At 46.1% G+C, this 20,110-nt stretch overlaps 1 protein-coding gene across 1 annotated transcript in view; it reads left to right on the forward strand.

The window, feature by feature from the left end:
* LOC137427646 (uncharacterized) overlaps positions 1 to 19,955 on the forward strand; it is an 84,936-nt gene extending 64,981 nt beyond the window's left edge. Inside the window, exons 14-18 of the mRNA XM_078777276.1 lie at positions 3,945 to 4,165; positions 5,037 to 5,175; positions 7,220 to 7,307; positions 12,781 to 13,085; positions 19,581 to 19,955. Of these exons, the coding sequence (XP_078633402.1) occupies positions 3,945 to 4,165; positions 5,037 to 5,175; positions 7,220 to 7,307; positions 12,781 to 13,085; positions 19,581 to 19,638 (811 nt within the window). The 3' untranslated portion in view covers positions 19,639 to 19,955. The remainder of the gene's footprint in view (positions 1 to 3,944; positions 4,166 to 5,036; positions 5,176 to 7,219; positions 7,308 to 12,780; positions 13,086 to 19,580) is intronic.
* Positions 19,956 to 20,110: the final 155 nt, after the last annotated feature.

The following is a 20,110-nucleotide window of genomic DNA, read 5'->3' on the forward strand; positions in this document are numbered from 1 at the left end:
GAGTACAATTAAGTGGCTTTTATATCACGCATTATTTGACTACATTAGATAAATGTGTTTATTTTCTTGTTTTGGTTAATGATATAACGAGACTACTGGGAGTGAAATTTGGTTTTAATCTGACGTGTCATACCACATAATCAAAGCTAAGCAAATAACATGTCGATTTCATAATCGAGATTAAAATATACTAGTGTAAAGCTAAGTAAGCTCTAAAATGGCAGTACTTTTGTTTCATGTATTTATCTTCTTAGCTAAACATATAAAGTTTAAATGTGTGGGATTCAAGTTACAATGGTATTGTGTAATATTTAGTTACAATCACTGTCACAAATCAAGTACATGACCCTCAACCTTAGGATATCAGTTTATTAGAAAATTGTTTGTTACATAATCGAGATTAATATAATATTGTAAGGCTAGGTAAGCCTTATAGTTGCATTTATTTAATATTCTATTGTAAGGCTATGTAAGTCTTTTAGTTACATTATATCAGTTTAGTATAGGAGTGGGAGTGTAATTGTCATGTCATGGGAATTTAGTTGCGTGCTGATGATGAGGGGAGTGTCGTTGAAGCTGAAGGGAAAGGTGTATGCTGCATTGCTGCATGTGTGAGAAGTGTTATGATTTATGGGAGCGAGACATGGGTAATGAACGTAGAGCAGCAACGAAGGTTGGAAAGGGTGGAAATGCGAATGGTTCGACGGATGTGCGAAGTATCGTTGAGAGAGAGGAAGACAAATGATGAATTGCGAAAGATGATGGGAATAGAGCCTGTGATGGATGCTGTGAAGAGGAACAGGTTGAGATGGTTTGGTCATGTGTTGAGGAAGGATGAAAGTGACTGGTTGAGAAGAGTGATGGAAATGAATGTAGAAGGAAGTAGAAGACGGGGAAGACCGAGAAAGACTTGGCTAAAGATGGTGGAAGAAGAAATGCGGGCAAGGGGGTGAACAAGGAGAGATGCAGAAAATAGGGCGAAATGGAGAAGATTGTCATGGGGACCGCAAGGCTAACCCCCGCTCTAGCAGGGGAAATGGCCTTTAAAATGCATGTTGTGTTGTGTTGTATAGGAGTGTTAAATTTGCTCCATAATATACTTTGCAGTTACAAGATTAATAATTTTACTACTGTAAAGCCATGTAAGCCTTATAATTACATTATAACAGTTTATTATAACATAGTTGTTCCTTATGGCGGGGCGGAAGTATCTCACCTTCGAATCATACTTGTTAAATAAGGATTGTTTGAGAGTATTAAATGTCATTTTATGGCCTGCAACAACAACAATCTGTTTTGTTTAATTATTGCAATAATTCTTTGGTTTATTTCTTGTTTTCATGATTCAGACAAGCTCCAGTATCCTTTCTAATTTAATGTTAGCAACCGACATAAATATTAATACACCTTTTTGGACATTTTTGTTTCCATCAAAATTAAGGGGGTAGCCTTAGTTTTGCTTCACTGAGAGTTTATTAATGGTATACATTTCTTGATTATGTGATCTTATTTTGAAGGGTAATAAATGGGGATGATTTTGGTGTATCAAACATATAAATCGGTCATATACTTTTGGGGTTATGAACAAAATGATGGGGGACTAGAACCTAAACTGAAACGGAATTTTGACAAAATATTGAAGTTTTTGGTGGCTTGAAGAATGAACAGCTAAGATAAGGCCTTATGGTGGTACTCTATGTGTGCAGTATGTCTTTCCGGTCAATTTGATACCATACAAAGCTACCCATGCTGTATATTTGTCCATGTAGATACGTTATACCAAATTCAGTAAGTGGTGGAAATGGTGTACACAAATGAATCAGCAAAATGCTTATAAATCGGTAATGCACACCTATCTAGAATTAAAACCGGCATAGCTACTGCCCATAGGACCCCTCTACCAAACTATATAGGTTTCAGGTATATACACTGATGCGTGAACGGAACTCACAAAATGGATATCTGGTTCCTGCACTATACACAGATGTGTCCTTTTGTGTACTTTCCTACTAATGTGGCACAATATCTTCCTCTTTCTTGGTGACAAATATGACGAGAGGGCATCTGTATGATAATCGTGAAGAAATTGAAATGACCCATCTTCCATGGGAAGGAAAAGCATCGGTTTCCATGGTGTTCTGATTCGTCAAATGGTTAGTGCTGTCTGTTGCCCTCGTTAGTAAAATGTTATTTTGCCTTCTGTTGGCAGCTTTGGTTATTGGACATGGGAGGCAAATCAGGAATTTATTCCATGGGACCGACACATAGTGGGCTACTGTTTTCAAAAAATATGCCGTGAGGTATTTGTCCTCCAAGCAAGTGTGAGCGTACGGGCGCGGCCACCCTTGTGCCCCTTCTAAAGGGTGGCATGACCCCATGATGCAATGCGTCCGAGTTCGTCGCAAAAGTGTTATTGCCTTTCGTTAATACACTTGTGTCAATGGCGGGTTTTTTTTTTTTCCGTGAGCCTTCGGACGCTGCAGGAAAAATGCGAAAATTCACGCTTTGCCAAAAAGCTCATGCAATTTTGGCCGTCTTCTTCATGGGGATAATTACGAAATTTACACCAGGTATGAGGTGTAACCTGGTGTTGGGCTAGCGGCTAGGGTGTCAGCTTAGGATCCTAGGATCCCACGCCTGCACCCTAACCGCTTGGACAACTTGAACTTGAATTTGGACAACAAGAACTTGAACTTGAATTTGGACAACAAGAACAACAACAACTTGAACCGCCTGAACAACACCAGGCTTGACAAAGTACCTCAAGGAGAAGAAGCAGCAGAAACTGCTTTGAACCTGTTGCTTAACATACGGAACCTCGATCCATTGCTATGACAGCAGGTCCAGCATCGAGTATGCAGAGCCTTCTTTGAATGAAGAATATCCTATTTTTAGCTTTTTCCTTTAGGATTTAAAAAAATGTCTTTGTGACCTTCTCGGGATAGTTTTCGTCCACCTTGAGTAAACCCTAGGAGTAGCGTTTCGTTGTGATTATCGTCAAACGTAGGGAACTCCAGAAATTTGGGAGGAGGGATTGGGGTGGGTTAACGACGGTAGAAAATATGGTTTTGGATTGGGGATGATCTGAGATGGTGGAGAACAGCTATCTTGAGGACCTCAAGGGAAGATTGAGGTTGAAGAGAATGTGGAGCTTGGTTCCACAGGTGGGGGAAAAGGGGAACAAATGAGTGGAGGTGAGCAGTGATCCTGGAATTTGGGAGTTTCACCAGAAAGGGGGTTGATGGTGGACCGTGTGTGCCCCCTGCAGAAACCTGGGAGGGCAGGGGCATTGGGGGGACAAAGCGCAGAAAGAGCTGAGGGGTGCAAGTTCAGAAAGGAGGCAGTGGAGGACAGAGACACCACTGACCTGTCTGCAATGGAAAAATGATAGGCCCATAGACTCAGATTCATCACAGGAGATTCCAATGATCTCGAAGGCCTTGGTTTCCACGGCATCAACCTGCGCAAGGTGTGAGGCAGGGGAGAGCAGTACTCCATCAAGCTGTGGACGAAATCCTTGCAGGTGTATGGGAGATCAGATGTGCCAAAGAAGGACTTTGTATGACTGAGGATGCCCAGTCATTGGCTGGCTTTGGAGGCCAACTTTGAATTGTGGTTTGCCCAAGAACGATCCATGGCTGCTTGCAAGACACAGAAGTTTGAATGACTGATCTTCCTAGAGAGGATTGTCAAGAAAGTAGTTGGGGGTGGGAAGAAGGTTTGCCAGACGATTCTTTCGGAGATTGTTTTCATCGCTGTTTATTTGTCTGTGAGCAGGGTATCTAAAAAGGTTGTGGACGTTCATTCATTCATTCACTGTATTAATAATTTGAGCTACTTTTTGACGTTCTACACACATTGTGTTCCTCGTTTTCAAAAATATTGTTGACTTATTTATTGATTTTTGTACCCTCCGGTGCCGAGTAATGTGCCGTTTGTGGAAGTTCTCCCAAGATAATGGTGCTGATTCTATCATCCGTGGCTCCCTGTATGTCTGTGTCTCTGCTCTTGATTTTATCTTCATCCTCATTCCTTTCTGTGCTCACCTTGTGCAGGGCGGACAATCTGTCCACAGAGTGTAGCATGCGTGGCTTCTCTGTGCAATGCATCCATGGAGACCGCGAGCAATACGACAGGGAGCAAGCACTGGATGACTTTCGCTCTGGTGAAACTTCAGTGTGATTTGGTTTTATTCGCTCGCTTTTTATGCCTCCGCTGCCCGAAGTTACCGATGCATTATGTTCTCCGGTTGTCTGGCCTGTCCGTGCATGCGTGCGTCCGTCCGTGATAGGTTTTTGTTACCGCGATAACTTAAGAACGACCGAAGGGATCTAAGTCAAACTTGGTACGAGTATGTATGATGATGCAATGGTAAACTTTTTCGATTATGGGGTCAAGAGGTCAAAGGTCAGGTCCCGTTAGGTAAACATTCCATTACCGCGCTAACTTGTGAACCAGTAATGGGATTTTGACCAAACTTTGGTGGGGGGGAGGCGGAGGAGGAGGTAGGGGTTGTGGGAAGCCTAATGTTCATCTGCAGCAGTTGCCAGGCAGAATGATGCATGGAATCTACAGGATGTCGATTGAGGTATGCTAAACGCTGTGGGGAGTAAGGAGAAGCTGACGTTTCAGGTCCTGTTGATTTCATCCATCGTGTTTGCAGCCATCTTGCGTAGAAAAACGAACCTTATCCGATCAACACGAAACTTCGCAAATGTGACCCCCTACCCATACATATGCAGAGTATACATTTTTTAAGGTCATATGTCACGTGGTTTGGCAGCCATATTATCTTGAAGCCGATAATTTAAAAAATCCCTTCTCTGAAACCGCTTCACCGAGGAAAGCGGTGTTTTATTTATTTTGTATCGTGAGCATTGTTTTTTGCCCCCAAATCCTTCTTGTTTTAAACTCAGCATTAACGGCTTGAGACTTTTTGTGCAGTCTATGTATAACAGCAAGCGCGCAACTAACTTGCATAGATTACGGTACCACTGTGTCCTCGATTTGATGGAGCTCGTTTTTTGTGACCGCAGGCTCTGTGCGCATCCTCATCGCGACCGACGTGGCTTCCCGAGGCCTGGACGTGAACGACATCACTCACGTGTTCAATTACGACTGTCCCAGGGACATGGAGGAATACGTGCACCGCATTGGCCGAACGGGCCGTGCCGGGTACATGGTTATATGTCTGTCACGAAGCGCTCGCTGTCGGGATACAAACGTCTTGTCGTAGTCCCAAATAAGATTGACAGATGTGCAATATTAGAAATGATTGTGGAAACGCGAGCAGTCTGTCTGTCCGTCCCTCCCTCCTGTGGTTTTTGAGACTTTTCCCCCATACCCTTTGACATATTCAACTGAAACTTGGTGCATAGCTTTAATATGATAAGTTGCAGAAAGCGTTTGAGTTTCGGGGTGTTTTGTCAATTTTTCAGTTATGCTCTTTTTGGACTTCACATCGGCAGGGGACATGTATTGCAAAGCAATTCTCGTTCTTGTTAAACCTTGTTCTCATGCCGCCACTACGCTCTGACAAGCGGCTGTTCGCCATTTGTCTCCCTCTCTTTCTGCTCTTCCTTCCATTCGTTTACGTCGAGTTTTTTATTCCGGTCGAGACTCCTCTGTCCGTCCATCCGTATGGGATAAACCTCGTTTTTCTCAGCAACCACATGTCCAATTGAGATGAAACTTTCAGAGTAGGAGCGACACCCATGCAGAATGTTTTTATGTTAATTGTGATGTCGTAGGTCACTTGGTATGACAGCCATCTTGGATTAAACGCAAAAAAAAAAAAAAAAACTAGAACGGCACTCAGAGAGCATACTTCCGCCTGGTTGGCCATATCACCCCATGGAGAAGAATCAGTTAAAAAATTATACTCGCTGGATCCGGATCTTCATCAAAATTGAATAGATTCTTCCTTGTCACACACACAGCCTGTCCAAGTTTCGTCCAAATCCATCCATAACTTTTTGAGATATCCCGCTATTTTTGAGATAACCAAAATCTTATCGGCTTGTTCTTGCCACCTAACCAACTCGAAAACCAAGTTTAGTCATAACTCGTCCATAACTTTTTTAAACATGTTATATATATTAATTTTCACCAGATCTCCCAATGGTGAAGAATCACTTAAAAATTCTAGTAGCCGGTTCCGAATCCGGATCATCCATCGTGTTTGCAGCCATCCGAATCCGGTCCGAATCCGGATCTTCACCAAAATCGAATCATTTCTTCCTTGTCACATACGCTACATCTCTGCCAAATTTAGTCTGAATCCGTCCACAAATTTTTGAGATATTCTGTTCACAAACGGACAAACAAACAGACACAGACAGGGGTGAAAACATAACCTCCATCCACCTTTGGTGGCGGAGGTAATAAATTATCCGAAACTGCTGAATGGAAAAATTTGAAACTTCGCACTTTGTCAAGTACTCCCAATGGGGAACGAAAGCATGATAATTATGACATAATTATAGGTGAAGTTGTATACCAGCCATAAATGGTTTAATCGAATGCCGTATCTGAAAAATCTGAAATTGGATGCACATGATCTCTGACCCATTTGTATTGAATTATTAAATTTATGACATCTTTGGTCACATGGTTTGGCAGCCATATTGGGTTGAAGGAAAATATTAAATAATTATATCTCTGAAACCGCTTACCCTATGAATGCGAAATTTTACAAATGTCATCTAACACCATTGTTGCATATAGTTTTAAAATGACGTCCGTGTAGGTCACGTACTTTGGCAGCCATCTTGGATAGAAAAACGAACCTTATCCGATCAACACGAAGCTTCACAAACGTGATCCCATTCCCATACATATGCAGAGTGTACATTTTTAAAGGTCATATGTCACATGGTTTGGCAGCCATCTTAGCTTGAAAGCCGATAATTAAAAAAATCCCTTCTCTGAAACCGCTTCACCGATCGATGTGAAACCTGTTCTGTGGTAAAAATGTGATATATGAGAACAGTTTAAGTGACGTTAAATATCCCACGGTGTCCTTCACGAAGAGGAGGCGGGTTATCTCCGGCACCATGAACATATTCCAAATTCCTCCACTAACCTGCAGAGGGCGCTGTGTCCTCAGCCAATGATGCTACCCCAAAGCCTTGTGCTGCATTCAAATGAAGAAGATTGTCATATCTACTGTAGTCAAGCCTTGTGTGCAGATTTTAATTTATTGTCATTGTTTGTACAGCCGCACTGGCGTCTCCACTACGCTCATCACGAGGGGTGACTGGAGGAACGCAGCAAGGCTCATCTCTCTACTGGAAGAGGCAAACCAGGTAATAATAATAATAATAATAATTCATTTATTTTGTATAGCGCTTTTCCAGAAGCCCAAAGGCGCTTTGACAGAGTGGAAAACATAATGCATAACAATACATGAAAACAACAATTGCAAAAAGACAAGAATCAATAGGGAAATATTTAAAGCAAAAGGAGGGAGAAGGAGAAGAGATAGTCAGGGGTTAAATGCTGTGGGTTGAATGTTGAATGCAGCGTTGAACAGGTGGGTCTTTAGTGATGTTTTGAATGTGGTGAGTGAGGAGGAGTCTCTGATGGTGTGAGGTAGTGAGTTCCAGAGGGTGGGAGCAGCGATGGAGAAGGCCCTGTCCCCCCAGGATCTGAATTTGGTCCGGATGGAGGGGGTCAGGAGGTTGGTACCAGCAGAGCGGAGGTTGCGGGTGGGAGTGTGTCTGGAGAGGAGGTCAGCCAGGTAGGATGGGGCCAGGTTATGGAGGGCTTTGTATGTCAAGAGGAGGATTTTGTACTGGATTCTCTGGGGGATGGGGAGCCAGTGAAGCTTGTAAAGGACGGGGGTGATGTGGTCACGGGTCCGGGAATGAGTGAGTAGACGGGCAGCGGAGTTCTGAATGTATTGGAGTTTATTGGTGATTTTTGAGGGTGAACCATAGAGGAGGCTATTGCAGTAGTCCAGACGGGAGGTGATGAAGGCGTGGATGAGGGTTTCTGCAGCCGTGGAGGAGAGGGATGAGCGGAGACGGGCAATGTTTTTCAGGTGAAAGAAGGCTGACTTTGTGATCTGTTTAGTGTATTTGTCGAAGGAAAGGGTTTGGTCAAAGATGACGCCAAGATTCCGGATGTGAGGGGAGGTGGATACTGGGATACCGTCGATGTTGAGGGCAAAGTTATGGGTGGATTTTGTGAGCGTTTTTGGGCCAATGATGATTATTTCAGATTTATCACAGTTAAGCTTGAGGAAGTTGATTTGAAGCCAGGATTTTATTTCAGTGATGCAGTTTGTCAGGATAGAGTGGGTGTCGGTGGAGACGGACTTGGTGGAGATGAAAAGCTGGATGTCATCGGCGAAGCAGTGGAATTGGAGACCATGACGGCGGATTAAGTGACCGAGCGGGGACAGGTAAAGGATGAAGAGGAGGGGGCCAAGAACTGAACCTTGGGGGACACCTTGGGGGAGGGGAGCAGTGGGGGATTTGCAGTTATTGATGGAGATGAACTGGCATCTGTCAGAGAGGTATGATTTAATCCAAGAGAGGGCAGTGCCGGTGACGTTAAAGGTGGATTCAAGTCGGGTGAGGAGGATAGTGTGATCGATGGTGTCAAAGGCAGCGCTGAGGTCGAGGAGGACGAGAATGTTGAGGTTGCCAGCGTCAGAGGAGAGGAGAAGGTCGTTGGTGATTTTGAGGAGAGCAGTTTCAGTACTGTGGTTGGAGCGGAATCCGGATTGGAATGTTTCATACAGGTTATTGGCAGAGAGATGATGTTTGAGTTGAGTGGCTACAGCGCGTTCCAAAACTTTTGACAGAAAGGGTAGGTTGGAGATGGGTCTGAAGTTGTTTAGGGTGTCAGGGTTTAGACCAGGTTTTTTTAGAATGGGGGTAACAGCAGCAATTTTGAGGGAAGGTGGGACGATGCCTGTAGACAGGGAGGAGTTTATTGTTGCAATGATAAGTGGAGAGAGAGCAGGGAGGGAGGCTTTGACAAAGCTGGAGGGGATGGGGTCAAGAGTGCAGGTGGCAGTTTTCATTCCTATGAGGAGTTCAGAGAGGTCAGTAGGAGAGATTGGGGAGAACCGAGACAGGGGATGGCAGGACAAGGGGGGGCAGGTGGTTGGAGGGGGAGCGGGTGCGGCGGTGGTCAAGCTGTTGTAGATGTTGTCAATTTTGCGTTGGAAGAAAGAGAGGAAGGAGATGCAGTTGTCTACTGTGAATGACTGGGTGGTGGTGTTCAGGGGGCGGAGGAGTTTGTTTATTGTCGAGAAGAGTGCTTTTGGGTTTCCGGAGCCAGAGTGGATAATTTGAGAGTAGTAGGCAGAGCGGGCGCGGGAGAGGGCATCTTTGTAGTGTTGTATGTGGTCCTTGTAGGCTTGGGAGTGAACTGTGAGACCCGTTTTATTGCGGAGTCTTTCAAGTTGGCGAGCACGAGTTTTCATCAGGTGGAGTTCAGGGGTAAACCAGGGAGCAGAATGGGTGAAAGAAACTGTTTTGGTTTTTACAGGCGCAAGCTGGTCAAGGCAGGAGGAGAGAGTGTGGTTGTAGTAGTCAGTGAGGTCGGAAGGGGTGTGGAGGTCAATGAAGGGAGAAGTGGACATTTTTTCAGAGAGGGTGGATGAGAATGAGGTAGGTGAAAGAGCGTTTAGCTTACGGAAGTTGATTGTGCGATAATGCCTTGGTGTTGGGGCGGGGATGTTGATGGTCAGAGTGATGGCTAAGTGGTCAGAGAGGGTGAGGTCGGAGCCATAGAGATGGTGCAAATTTAATCCAGTGGAGCAGACAAGGTCCAAAATGTGACCACGGATATGGGTAGGAAAGTCGACATGTTGAGTGAGGTTAAAGCAGGTGAGTAAATCAGTGAAGTCAGTGGTTATTGTGGAGTCAGTGGAGTCCATGTGGATATTGAAATCACCAAGGAGGAGGATTGAGGGGGAGAGGGAACATAGCTGGGTCAGAAAGTAGGAGAAGTCAGACAGGAATGATGGGTGTGGTTTGGGAGGGCGGTAGACGACAGCCATGACTGACTGCGTGTGACCAGAGAGTTTTAAAGCCAGGTGTTCAAATGATGGAGCAGATGAGATGGAGATGAGGTTGGTCTTGATGTCTTGACGGTGGATAACGGCAATTCCACCACCTCGGCCCTCCGAGCGTGGTTTATTGACGTAGGAATATCCATTGGGTGTGGTGAGGTTGAGTGTGTAGTAGTCCAGAGGTTGTTGCCAGGTTTCGGTGAGACAGAGAAAGTCCAGTTTGTTATCCAGGATGTATTCGTTCAGGATGAGGCATTTATTGTTGAGGGACCGGGTGTTGAACAGGGTGAGCTTGATGTTGTTTTGAACAGCAGGGATGAATTCAGGTGATTTAGCCAGGGTTCGTAGGCAGGAGGTGCGATCGTGTGGGTTGCTGTGACCAGGTGCGCTGGGACGAAGAGTGAGAGTGCGCTGAGCCGACCAGAGGACGGGGATGGAGTGACCTGATTGCAAATAAACAAACTTGCGACCGGAGCCACGGTGAATGTACCTGGGTCGTCGGAGGAGTCCATTTGATTTGATGGCAGAGATGCATGATGGGGTGGAGCGGGTATTGAGCAGAAGAAGCCTTGCGGCGGAGTACTTCAGAGCCATGCCAGGCAGGAGCGAAGGGACGAGTACGAGGCCAAGGTCGAGGAGGCAAAGCGGCAAACGCAGCGGCAAACGCAGCGGCAAACGACTGCAGCCGCTAATCAAGACCACAGCGGCAAACAAGGCCACAAGGCCACCAAGACCACAAGGCCACCGGCAAACAAGGCCACGGCCACAAACAACGGGAGCGGGCCTTTCGATTCCGTATTCCGTACCATCAAAAGCAGATTCCGTTATCCAGCCGGAGAACACGCGGCACGTGCGGGTGTGAAAAGGCAGGACAGGTGTGAGATGTCAGGTCAGAAAAGTAGAAGCAGACCCTGTACATCCATCCAGTCGGAGAAGCGGCGAATATGCAACGCCAGCGTACTCTCGCAACCGAACCCGGAAGGGTAATTGTGTCACCCCGGAAGGGTAATGCAGTGCTTTTTCAGAAGTTTTTACTTTTTATGTCAGCATTTGTCTGAAAGACTTCATTTCAGTCTACGGTATGTTGTGTGAGAACATCTGCATATGTACACGTGCACACATGGTTATCAAAGTGGAATTGTAAAAAATATATATATATATATATACCATGGAGAAGAATCAGTTTTAAAAATCTTTAATCTTTAAACAAAGAAAAAAATCTTTGTCAGATTTGCCCATATATATATATTTATTTATATATATTTATTTATATATATATATTTATATATTGTCGCGCAACTCCAGTTAACACCAGAGTCGCGGATGGCCTAAACGGTCTTATTCGGAGGCACAACCCAAACATGTATTCTACTATGGCCGCGCGGGAGGGAGAAGGAAAATGGAGGCTGTGGTGAAAGTACTTACCTTGGTGAAACGACGGCAGCTGCAGGGAAATTAATGCACGCGACACCGAATTAAAATGTACAACAAATAAAGATTTATTCACGGACCCGATAACAATGAAACGCGACGGCAATCAAATCAACTAAATCCTATATTTGGGATCCCGCACACCAGACTCAACAAATACAGACGAGGGGGATGGATTAAAGGAAATTAATTGTCTCGTCGTGTAAAATGTAATCGCGGAGCTCGGGCTTATCTGGCGCTTGTCCTCTTCAGTGTAACACAGCCCCGTTCGGCGGCCCTCTCCGACCGCCTCCGAGCACCACCAGGCCTCGCTCCAAGTACCACAGCAACGCAAAGGCCCGAGCCAACGCCCACTCCGTTCGCACACGAGGCCCCAAAGCAGCAAAAGCACCGCACGTCCAACGCAGGCTCGCGGCTCCAAGCGAGGTCAAAAAGACAAGCGAACTCCACTCGGGCTACACCTCAGCCCAACTCGTGCTGCGAACTCCTCTTCTGCTCACGCGCCAACCAGCTCAACCCTGCTTGCCAACTGTTCGTGCACTCCAGCGCGTCTCAAGACTCACTGCCAGAAGCAACTGCTCTCAACCAACTGCCCTGCACTCTCAGACTGGCATTCAGCGCTCGCTGATCTCTCCTGGCCAACTGACTCACAAAAGTCCTGCCGCGCCTCGTATCACTCCGCGGCGGTGACATCAGCCTTGGCGCGTTGCCTGCCAACCAATCAGTCTCCTCCACCGACTCGCCCAGGTGCACGCCCACCGCATCACTCCCACTCCCGCTCCCTGCTCCTGGTGTCATAGCACATGGCACTCGAGGTGGATCGGCCTGTCGGAGGTGTAAATGGCGGCGGCCATGCGGCGGTGTCCTGGCCTGGTTTCCTTTTGCCGGTTCTCTTTCACAGTCATGTCAGGGAGGGCGTTATTTAGTGTTGCACTAAGGGTCCTATCTATGTGTCTAAGTGGTGTGCAGTGCCATAAGGGACAAAGGTTTGGCTAACCAGGTGTGGACACACAGGGGCGCTACTCTTTAATCCCTAACTCTACTTAACACACGAACCTCCTGGAAGGTTCACAAGTATACTCCTTACCCGACAAAACGCCTACACATACTAACTTAAAGGTACATAGTGGGTTCTAGCTATCGCGACATCTCGAAGCATGTTACTTATTCAGATCTATCTGCTCTACATATTGCTCTACCCCACCAGACATAACAATATATATATATATATATATATAGGTGCCTTAAAAAGAGAGCAGATTCACAAACCGAGATGTAATTGGTTGTGTGCATTGTGGTCATGTATGCTGCTTTTGCAGGAAGTTCCAGATGAACTCGTGGACATGGCTGAAAGATACGCTGCTCGTGTGGAGGAACGCGCTAGGGGTGGTGGATCTAGGGGTGGTGGATTTCGTGGTGGTGGATCTCGGGGTGGTGGATCTCGGGGTGGTGGATCTTGGGGTGGTGGATCTCAGGGTGGTGGATCTCAGGGTGGTGAATCTTGGGGTGGTGGATCTCGGGATGGTGGATCTTGGGATGGTGGATCTCGGGGTGGTGGATCTCGGGGTGGTGGATTTCGTGGTAGTGGATCTCAGGGTGGATCTTCGCGAGGAATGGATTTCTGGTATGTCCATTATATCACTGCTTATGGGAGTTGAAATGTTGCTGTGAACTTTGATGCATTTAATGGGTCGCTCGATGACAACGAATCAAAGGATGAGCAAGCCATTGCTTTGCATTGAAGTGAAAGGGGATGGTGGGTGGAGAGAGTGCTTGGTGAGACGGTGAGGCAGACATAGGTTTTTTATTGTTATTTATTTTTGTACACAGAGTCAAGGTTCGTGTAAGAGCTAACACATTAAACATGAAAACATGCACAGACACATAAACATACAATAAATAAAGGGAGGGGGAGATGAGGGGGAGAGAGAGGAAAGCATACAAGCACAATAACAGTAGAGAACAGGGACTCTGTGGAGGGGAGAGGGCCAGTGGGAGAGAGGAGGGGGGGGGGGGGGGGGTGGATGGGAGGGGTACACGGTATAAAGCAAATGAACACTGCTAGGAATTTCAGGAATGAAGTCGGAGATTTAAAGAGGCGGATTTGGGGTGTTTTACCAGGGGTAGAAAAGATCAAGGTTTTGGATGGGGCAAGATAAGAGATGGTGGTGAACAGCTGTTTTGAAGACCTGGAGGGACGAGTGGGATTGAAGAAAGTGTGGGAGTTTGTTCCAGAGGTGGGAAAAAAGAGGAATGAAAGAGTGAAGTTGAGCAGAGAGTCTTGATTTTGGCAGTTTCACCATAAGAGGGTTGCTGGCAGATCTTGTGCGATCTGCAGGAATATTTGGGGGACAGAGCACAGACAGAGCTGGGGGAGCAAGGCCAGAGAGGAGTCGGTAGAAGACAGAAAGACCACCAACCTGCCTGCCTGCAGCGCGCGAGTGAACTACTACTTGTTTATACATAATGTTGATCAGGCAATCACAAACAAAACACCAAAAAGAAACCAGAGTGACATAGAACAAAGTTACTTTGTCAGATTTGCCCAAACACCTCTGTCAGCTGCAGCGGATTTAAGTGTGTCCGTATACAGCCCAGTGTCGCTGCAGACAATATTGATCAACGTCAGGTTCGTCCGACCAACCAACTCTCCTTTCTGAAAGCTTCCAAAGCAGGACGCTATTTGCTGCTTCTTCTTCTTCATGCCGGAGGACATGACCCACACATCTCAAATGCCTCTTCCTCACAACGTCAGAAAATTTTGGCATATTACCAAATAGTTCAATGTTTGTGACGTGGTCCTGCCAACGGATGTTGAGTGTTTTATGGAGGAGCTTGGTGTAGTTGCCATCGATTTTAAGTGTCGTGCTACTCGTCAGCATCCACGACTCGCACCCATACAGTAAGATTGATTCAACTGTAGCTTTACGTAGCCGGATTTTGGTGCTTCGTTGCAGCGGGGAGCGCCAAACTTTCTCAAGCTTGTTTGCTGCTGCCCACACCTGTCCAATGCGGCAGCTGACGTCATAGGCAGTGTTGGTATACGAGCCAAGGTATTTGAAGTCTTGAACTGCCCTGAGAGTTTGTTGTTCATTCGGTCGACGATGTATGTGCATGTACTTTGTTTTTGAGGCATTGATAAGAAGACCGACTTTTCTGGCTGCATCTTCGATTCTTGATAGGATGTCCTGTGCATCTTGTGGTGAATCAGCAGCTACAGCGATGTCATCAGCGTAGTCGAGGTCAGATCGTTTCTGGGCAGGATGTCTTCTGCTCATGCGGTGTTGCAGTGTGACACCATGTTCCTCCGTCAATGCGGTACGCATCACATAGTCGAGCACCATGATGAATAAGAAAGGTGCAAGTTTCACCTTGCAGCACTCCCGCAGTGACGTCAAATACCTGAGTTGGCCCATCAGGTGTGAGGACAACAGCAGAAGTGCAATTATACATCTCCTTGATCGCGTTTGTTATCTTAGGCGGTATACCATAGGCACGTAGTATTTTGAACATAGCGTCTCTGTCTATTGAGTCAAACGCTTTTGTAAAGTCGACAAATAACAGCACAAGCTTTGTGTCCAGCTTGCTGTTTTCTGCTTCTTCAACCTCCAGCTTGCTGTTTTCTGCTTCTTCAACCTCCAGCTTGCTGTTTTCTGCTTCTTCAACCTCCAGCTTGCTGTTTTCTGCTTCTTCAACCTCCAGCTTGCTGTTTTCTGCTTCTTCAACCTCCAGCTTGCTGTTTTCTGCTTCTTCAACCTCCAGCTTGCTGGTTTCTGCTTATTCAACCTCCAGCTTGCTGGTTTCTGCTTCTTCAACCTCCAGCTTGCTGTTTTCTGCTTCTTCAACCTCCAGCTTGCTGTTTTCTGCTTCTTCAACCTCCTGCTTGCTGTTTCCTGCTTATTCAACCTCCAGCTTGCTGTTTCCTGCTTCTTCAACCTCCAGCTTGCTGTTTCCTGCTTCTTCAACCTCCAGCTTGCTGTTTCCTGCTTCTTCAACCTCCAGCTTGCTGTTTCCTGCTTCTTCAACCTCCAGCTTGCTGTTTCCTGCTTCTTCAACCTCCAGCTTGCTGTTTCCTGCTTCTTCAACCTCCAGCTTGCTGTTTCCTGCTTCTTCAACCTCCAGCTTGCTGTTTCCTGCTTCTTCAACCTCCAGCTTGCTGTTTCCTGCTTCTTCAACCTCCAGCTTGCTGTTTCTTGCTTCTTCAACCTCCAGGTTGCTGTTTCTTGCTTCTTCAACCTCCAGGTTGCTGTTTCTTGCTTCTTCAACCTCCAGCTTGCTGTTTCCTGCTTCTTCAACCTCCAGCTTGCTGCTTCTTGCTTCTTCAACCTCCAGGTTGCTGTTTCTTGCTTCTTCAAGCAGCCTTCGCAGTGCAAGAATCTGAGCAGCCGTAGATCGGCTTTGTCTGAAGCCATTTTGGTTAAAGCGGAGCAGTGGGTCAATGGTTGGTCGAATGCGATTGGCAACATTTTGTTGTCAATTTTGGCTGCGGTTTTTGTCAAGCTGATTCCACGATAGTCTATGGGAAATGCCAAATTAACTTTCTTGTGAATGGGAACTATTCCAGCTTCACCCCATTGACTAGGGCGACCTCCATTCGATGTTCTGTTGCAGAAGTGTAACAATATAGGTTTCACATCAGGCAGATTCCAAGTCCATCCATGCCCGGTGCTTTATCGCTCTTCATTTGACCTAAAGCTGCATCCAGTTTTTTCCATCGAGAAAGGATCTGCAGAGATCTCTTGGTGAGTGTCAGACTTTTTAATGTTGTGCTTTTTCTGGAGCTGCAACAGCGAGGTTTGAGAAATGCTGGCACCACCCTGAGAGTCGATCTTCACACTGAAGCCTGGGTACGTTGGACGATATTCCCGAAAGATATTCTACGAGTTACCAAGCATCGGCATCTCGCAGATTAGTGTTTTTTCGACCGTCAAAAGGATGTTGTTGAAATGAGCATCTAGTGCTGCATCATATGCATCGCAAAGTTGTCTTTTTGCTGCATGTACTTGCACATGTTGGACTTGATCAAGTAGGCCACGTGCAGCTCTTACTTGTGCAGAGTTCCGCAACGACACAGAGAACTTCGGCTTCGGTGGCAGACGAGTTCTACATTCTTCGGTGCATATGTCAACAAACTTCAAGTCGGACTTGCTCATGTGGTTTCTCTCCACCTTCTGGTTGCTGCTCTACATGTGTAGTTTCTCTCCACCTTCTGGTTGCTGCTCTACAGGTGTAGTTTCTCTCCACCTTCTGGATATAGCATCATTCATGTCCATTTTCAAGACATCATCGTACCACATTGCTCCCCAGTACATTCTCTTGCGCTTCACCACCGTTTTTACTTTTTGAAGACTCAACTGTACCTTTGCAAACACGATTCGATGGTCGCTTCCAACAGCATTGAACGTTGAGAAGGCAGGTACATGCTTCACGCTATTCCTCCACCTCTTGCACACCAAAATGAAGTCAATTTGTGAGCAAAATCCGGCAGGGTTTGTGTGTGTCCACATTTTACCACGTTTCATAGGAAATTGAGTGTTACTTATAACCATGTTGTTTCGATTGGAGAACTCACACAGTTGGATGCCGTTTCTGTTATTGATCGAATGATACTAATGTAGCCCATGTACCTGTGCATTGAAATATCCACAGATCATAACAAAAACGTGTATCGGTATCGATCGCACAGTACGTTCAAGATCTTCATAGAATTGTTCAACATCTTTTTCTCCAGATACATTCGTCGGCAAGTAACAAGATATAACATACGTTTTCGGATATCCCTTGAAAACGGCCGATAATATTCTTTCCGAAATTTTCGAGGAGACAGGTTGCTTTTGGCAGGACATCTTACCGCGCGCGATACCAACTCCAACAACTGATGCACCTGCATTATTGCGCGTGGCTGAGGTAGTGATTGATGTCGAATCACCAAGAGTGCTGTGTGATAGCTCTTCGGGGTGTACGCGTCTGTGCTCTTGGATACAGACTATATTGTAGCAGTACTCCATCAATCGAGGCAGTTCCTCATCTGACCAATAATGAAAGGACGTGAGGGTCGACAGAAGCCACGCACAGGACTCACTTGGGCAGCAGACCCTCCTTGCGGGTTTAGGACTGTTGAGTCATAATCATCCACCATCCTGCTTGTGGTGATGGGAAGCAAAGCAGGGGCTCTAACCCCAGTGCTTGTGTTTGTGTACATCATGATTTTCAATTACTTGCAGGGCTGCTGCTTCGGGAGATTGGGGTCATAACTCCTCTAACCACGAGTTTTTGGCTGTATGCCAGATGTTTTCCTTCATCTGTGATGGTGTCATTATCGGTCCATGGGCATTTCCTCCGACAGCCGCACCACCAGGGGTTTAGGCACCCCAGCGAGTGAAAGGCCCTCAGAATCAGTTTCATCGTGGGAGATACCAATGATTCTGAATGTTTTGGTTTCTCCAGCATGAAGCCGGGCTAGGTATGAGGCAGGTGCACCAGCCCAGAGATGAGAGCAGTACTCCATTGAGCTACGGATGAAAGCTTTTATGTGGTGAGGAGCACAGAAGTGCTAAGGAAGGACTTCGCACGACGGATGATGCCCAGTCGGCGACTGGCTTTGGAGGCCAGCTTGGAAATGTGGTTTTCCCAGGACAGATCATGGCAGATAGTGAGACCCAAGAGCTTGAGTGACAGAACTTCTTGGAGAGGATTGTTGAGAAAGTAGATGGGAGGGTGATGCAGACGGTCTTTAAGGAGATAGTGTGAGATTTGTCAGGATTGAAAGACATGTTCCACTTGTTTGACCAGTCTGTGATTTTGTCCAGGTCTGCAGAGAGTGAGGAGGCTGCAGACTGCCGATCTGAGGGATGAGGAATGGAGCGGCAGAGAGTGGAGTCATCAGCAAAGAGATAGAGAGGATTTTACATAGAGTCAGAGAGATCATTGATGAAGACCATAAAAAGCACAGGACCCAGAACACTGCCTTGGGGAACTCCAGCCTGAACAGGAAGGGGAGGTGAGAGAAACCCATTCAGGGCCACACGTTGACTACGACCAGAGAGGAAGTTCATAAGCCATGCGTGGAGGTTTCCATGGATACCAAAGGAGAGTTGGTTGAGCAGAGCTGGGTTCCAGACCATATCGATGGCACGACTGTATGTCAAGGGAGACAGCTCTGATTTCCTGTTTGGCATTGAGGACCTCCATCCATTGTTGAGACAGAAGAAGCAGCATGTCCAGAGTAGATTGACCAGGTCTGAAACCAAATTGATGATCAGAGATCAAGCCATTGGAGAAGAGGAAAGATTTCATATCCGAAGCAATGATGGATTCCATGACTTTGCTGATAATTGGGAGAAGGCTGATTGGTCTGTAGTTATGAATTGGTGTGTACGTTCTGAATTAGTGTGCCGGTTCTCAGATAGTTATCAAGGCGGAGGCCCGTCTGTCAGCAGTCGTCATTGGCAGATGTTAGGGATCCTATTGTGTCTTTCGCAAAGAGTATGCGAGTCATCGCCGGCACCCTGAACAACTTTTCCCAAACCAGCTTCAGCCGAGTATCCCGAAACAGAGAAGTATAGTAACCTGTCCGAGATTGGTTGTACCCATTAAACGTTTCTCGACTTGTCGTGACATGCCCCTTTACTAGATGTAAGAACCATACCAATATATTTTATTGATCTGTAAAGATATGGAAATGTATCGGGTGACATATTACCTGCTTTCTGAAGGAACACAAAAAGCCAATGTAATGGTTCTTTGTGTGTCAGCGAGTCCACATTACATCTCAGATATACTGTAATCTATATACCTCGGTGAGGCCCTGCATTGTTATATGCTCTATCATGTTGCACATAGAAATGCAGATGGTGAATGCGTGCAAGGTAAACCAAAGCACTTGAGTCGTGAGCGGGACAACTGATGGAAAGGCATTTCCGTTTAAACACCGGTCGACCCATTTTGTGTTACCATGGCTAATGAAGCTGATGCACCAAGTTCAACTTCCGCACATGGTCCATCTTCTCGTGTATTAGCCCAGCACGTGATATGTGGTACAATCTCTTCCACGAGCAGAGATTTTATTTTGAAATATAACCGCACGAGTAGTGTTGACTGCGCTGCTCTACCGTTGCAGGGGCCGTCGGGGCCGAGGACGGATGCAAAGGGAAGACGAAGCGTTCATTTGTTCTTGAAGTACCATGAGCCTTGCCTTCCATCACAGCACTTGTAATATTTCCCTCTCGATTCGTGTCCATCCCTCTCTGCTCAGATTTTTCCCTATTCCTCAGGAATGTGAGACGAACCTTCGATTCTATTTTCGCTGCCAGTCGGCTGGAGTTGCCTCTGCTGCAAAGTAATGACTGGTATTGTTGAGGTTTGATACCTCGAGATGTGCAGCTGGAAGTTATTAGTTTGGAGTTTTGTTATTCGAGACTTATTTCCATTACACCGTTAAAGTTTGTTCTCATTTCAACATATTTTGCCAAAATAAAAGTTTTTCATAACTTTTGACCTTGTTAGATCTAGTTTGTCGACTGTAGGGTGAAGGCCTCCCTAAACTGTATTTTTCGACGTCTCTCGATCTAATCTCCATGGTCTTGATCTCCTCTTTCCAGGTCCTTATCTGGATTGCCAGTTTGTAATTCTTGTTGTCCATTGGTTGTT

This window comes from Myxine glutinosa, chromosome 5 (genome assembly GCF_964187855.1).
Source record: "Myxine glutinosa chromosome 5, kmMyxGlut1.1, whole genome shotgun sequence".
Lineage (NCBI taxonomy): Eukaryota > Metazoa > Chordata > Myxini > Myxiniformes > Myxinidae > Myxine > Myxine glutinosa.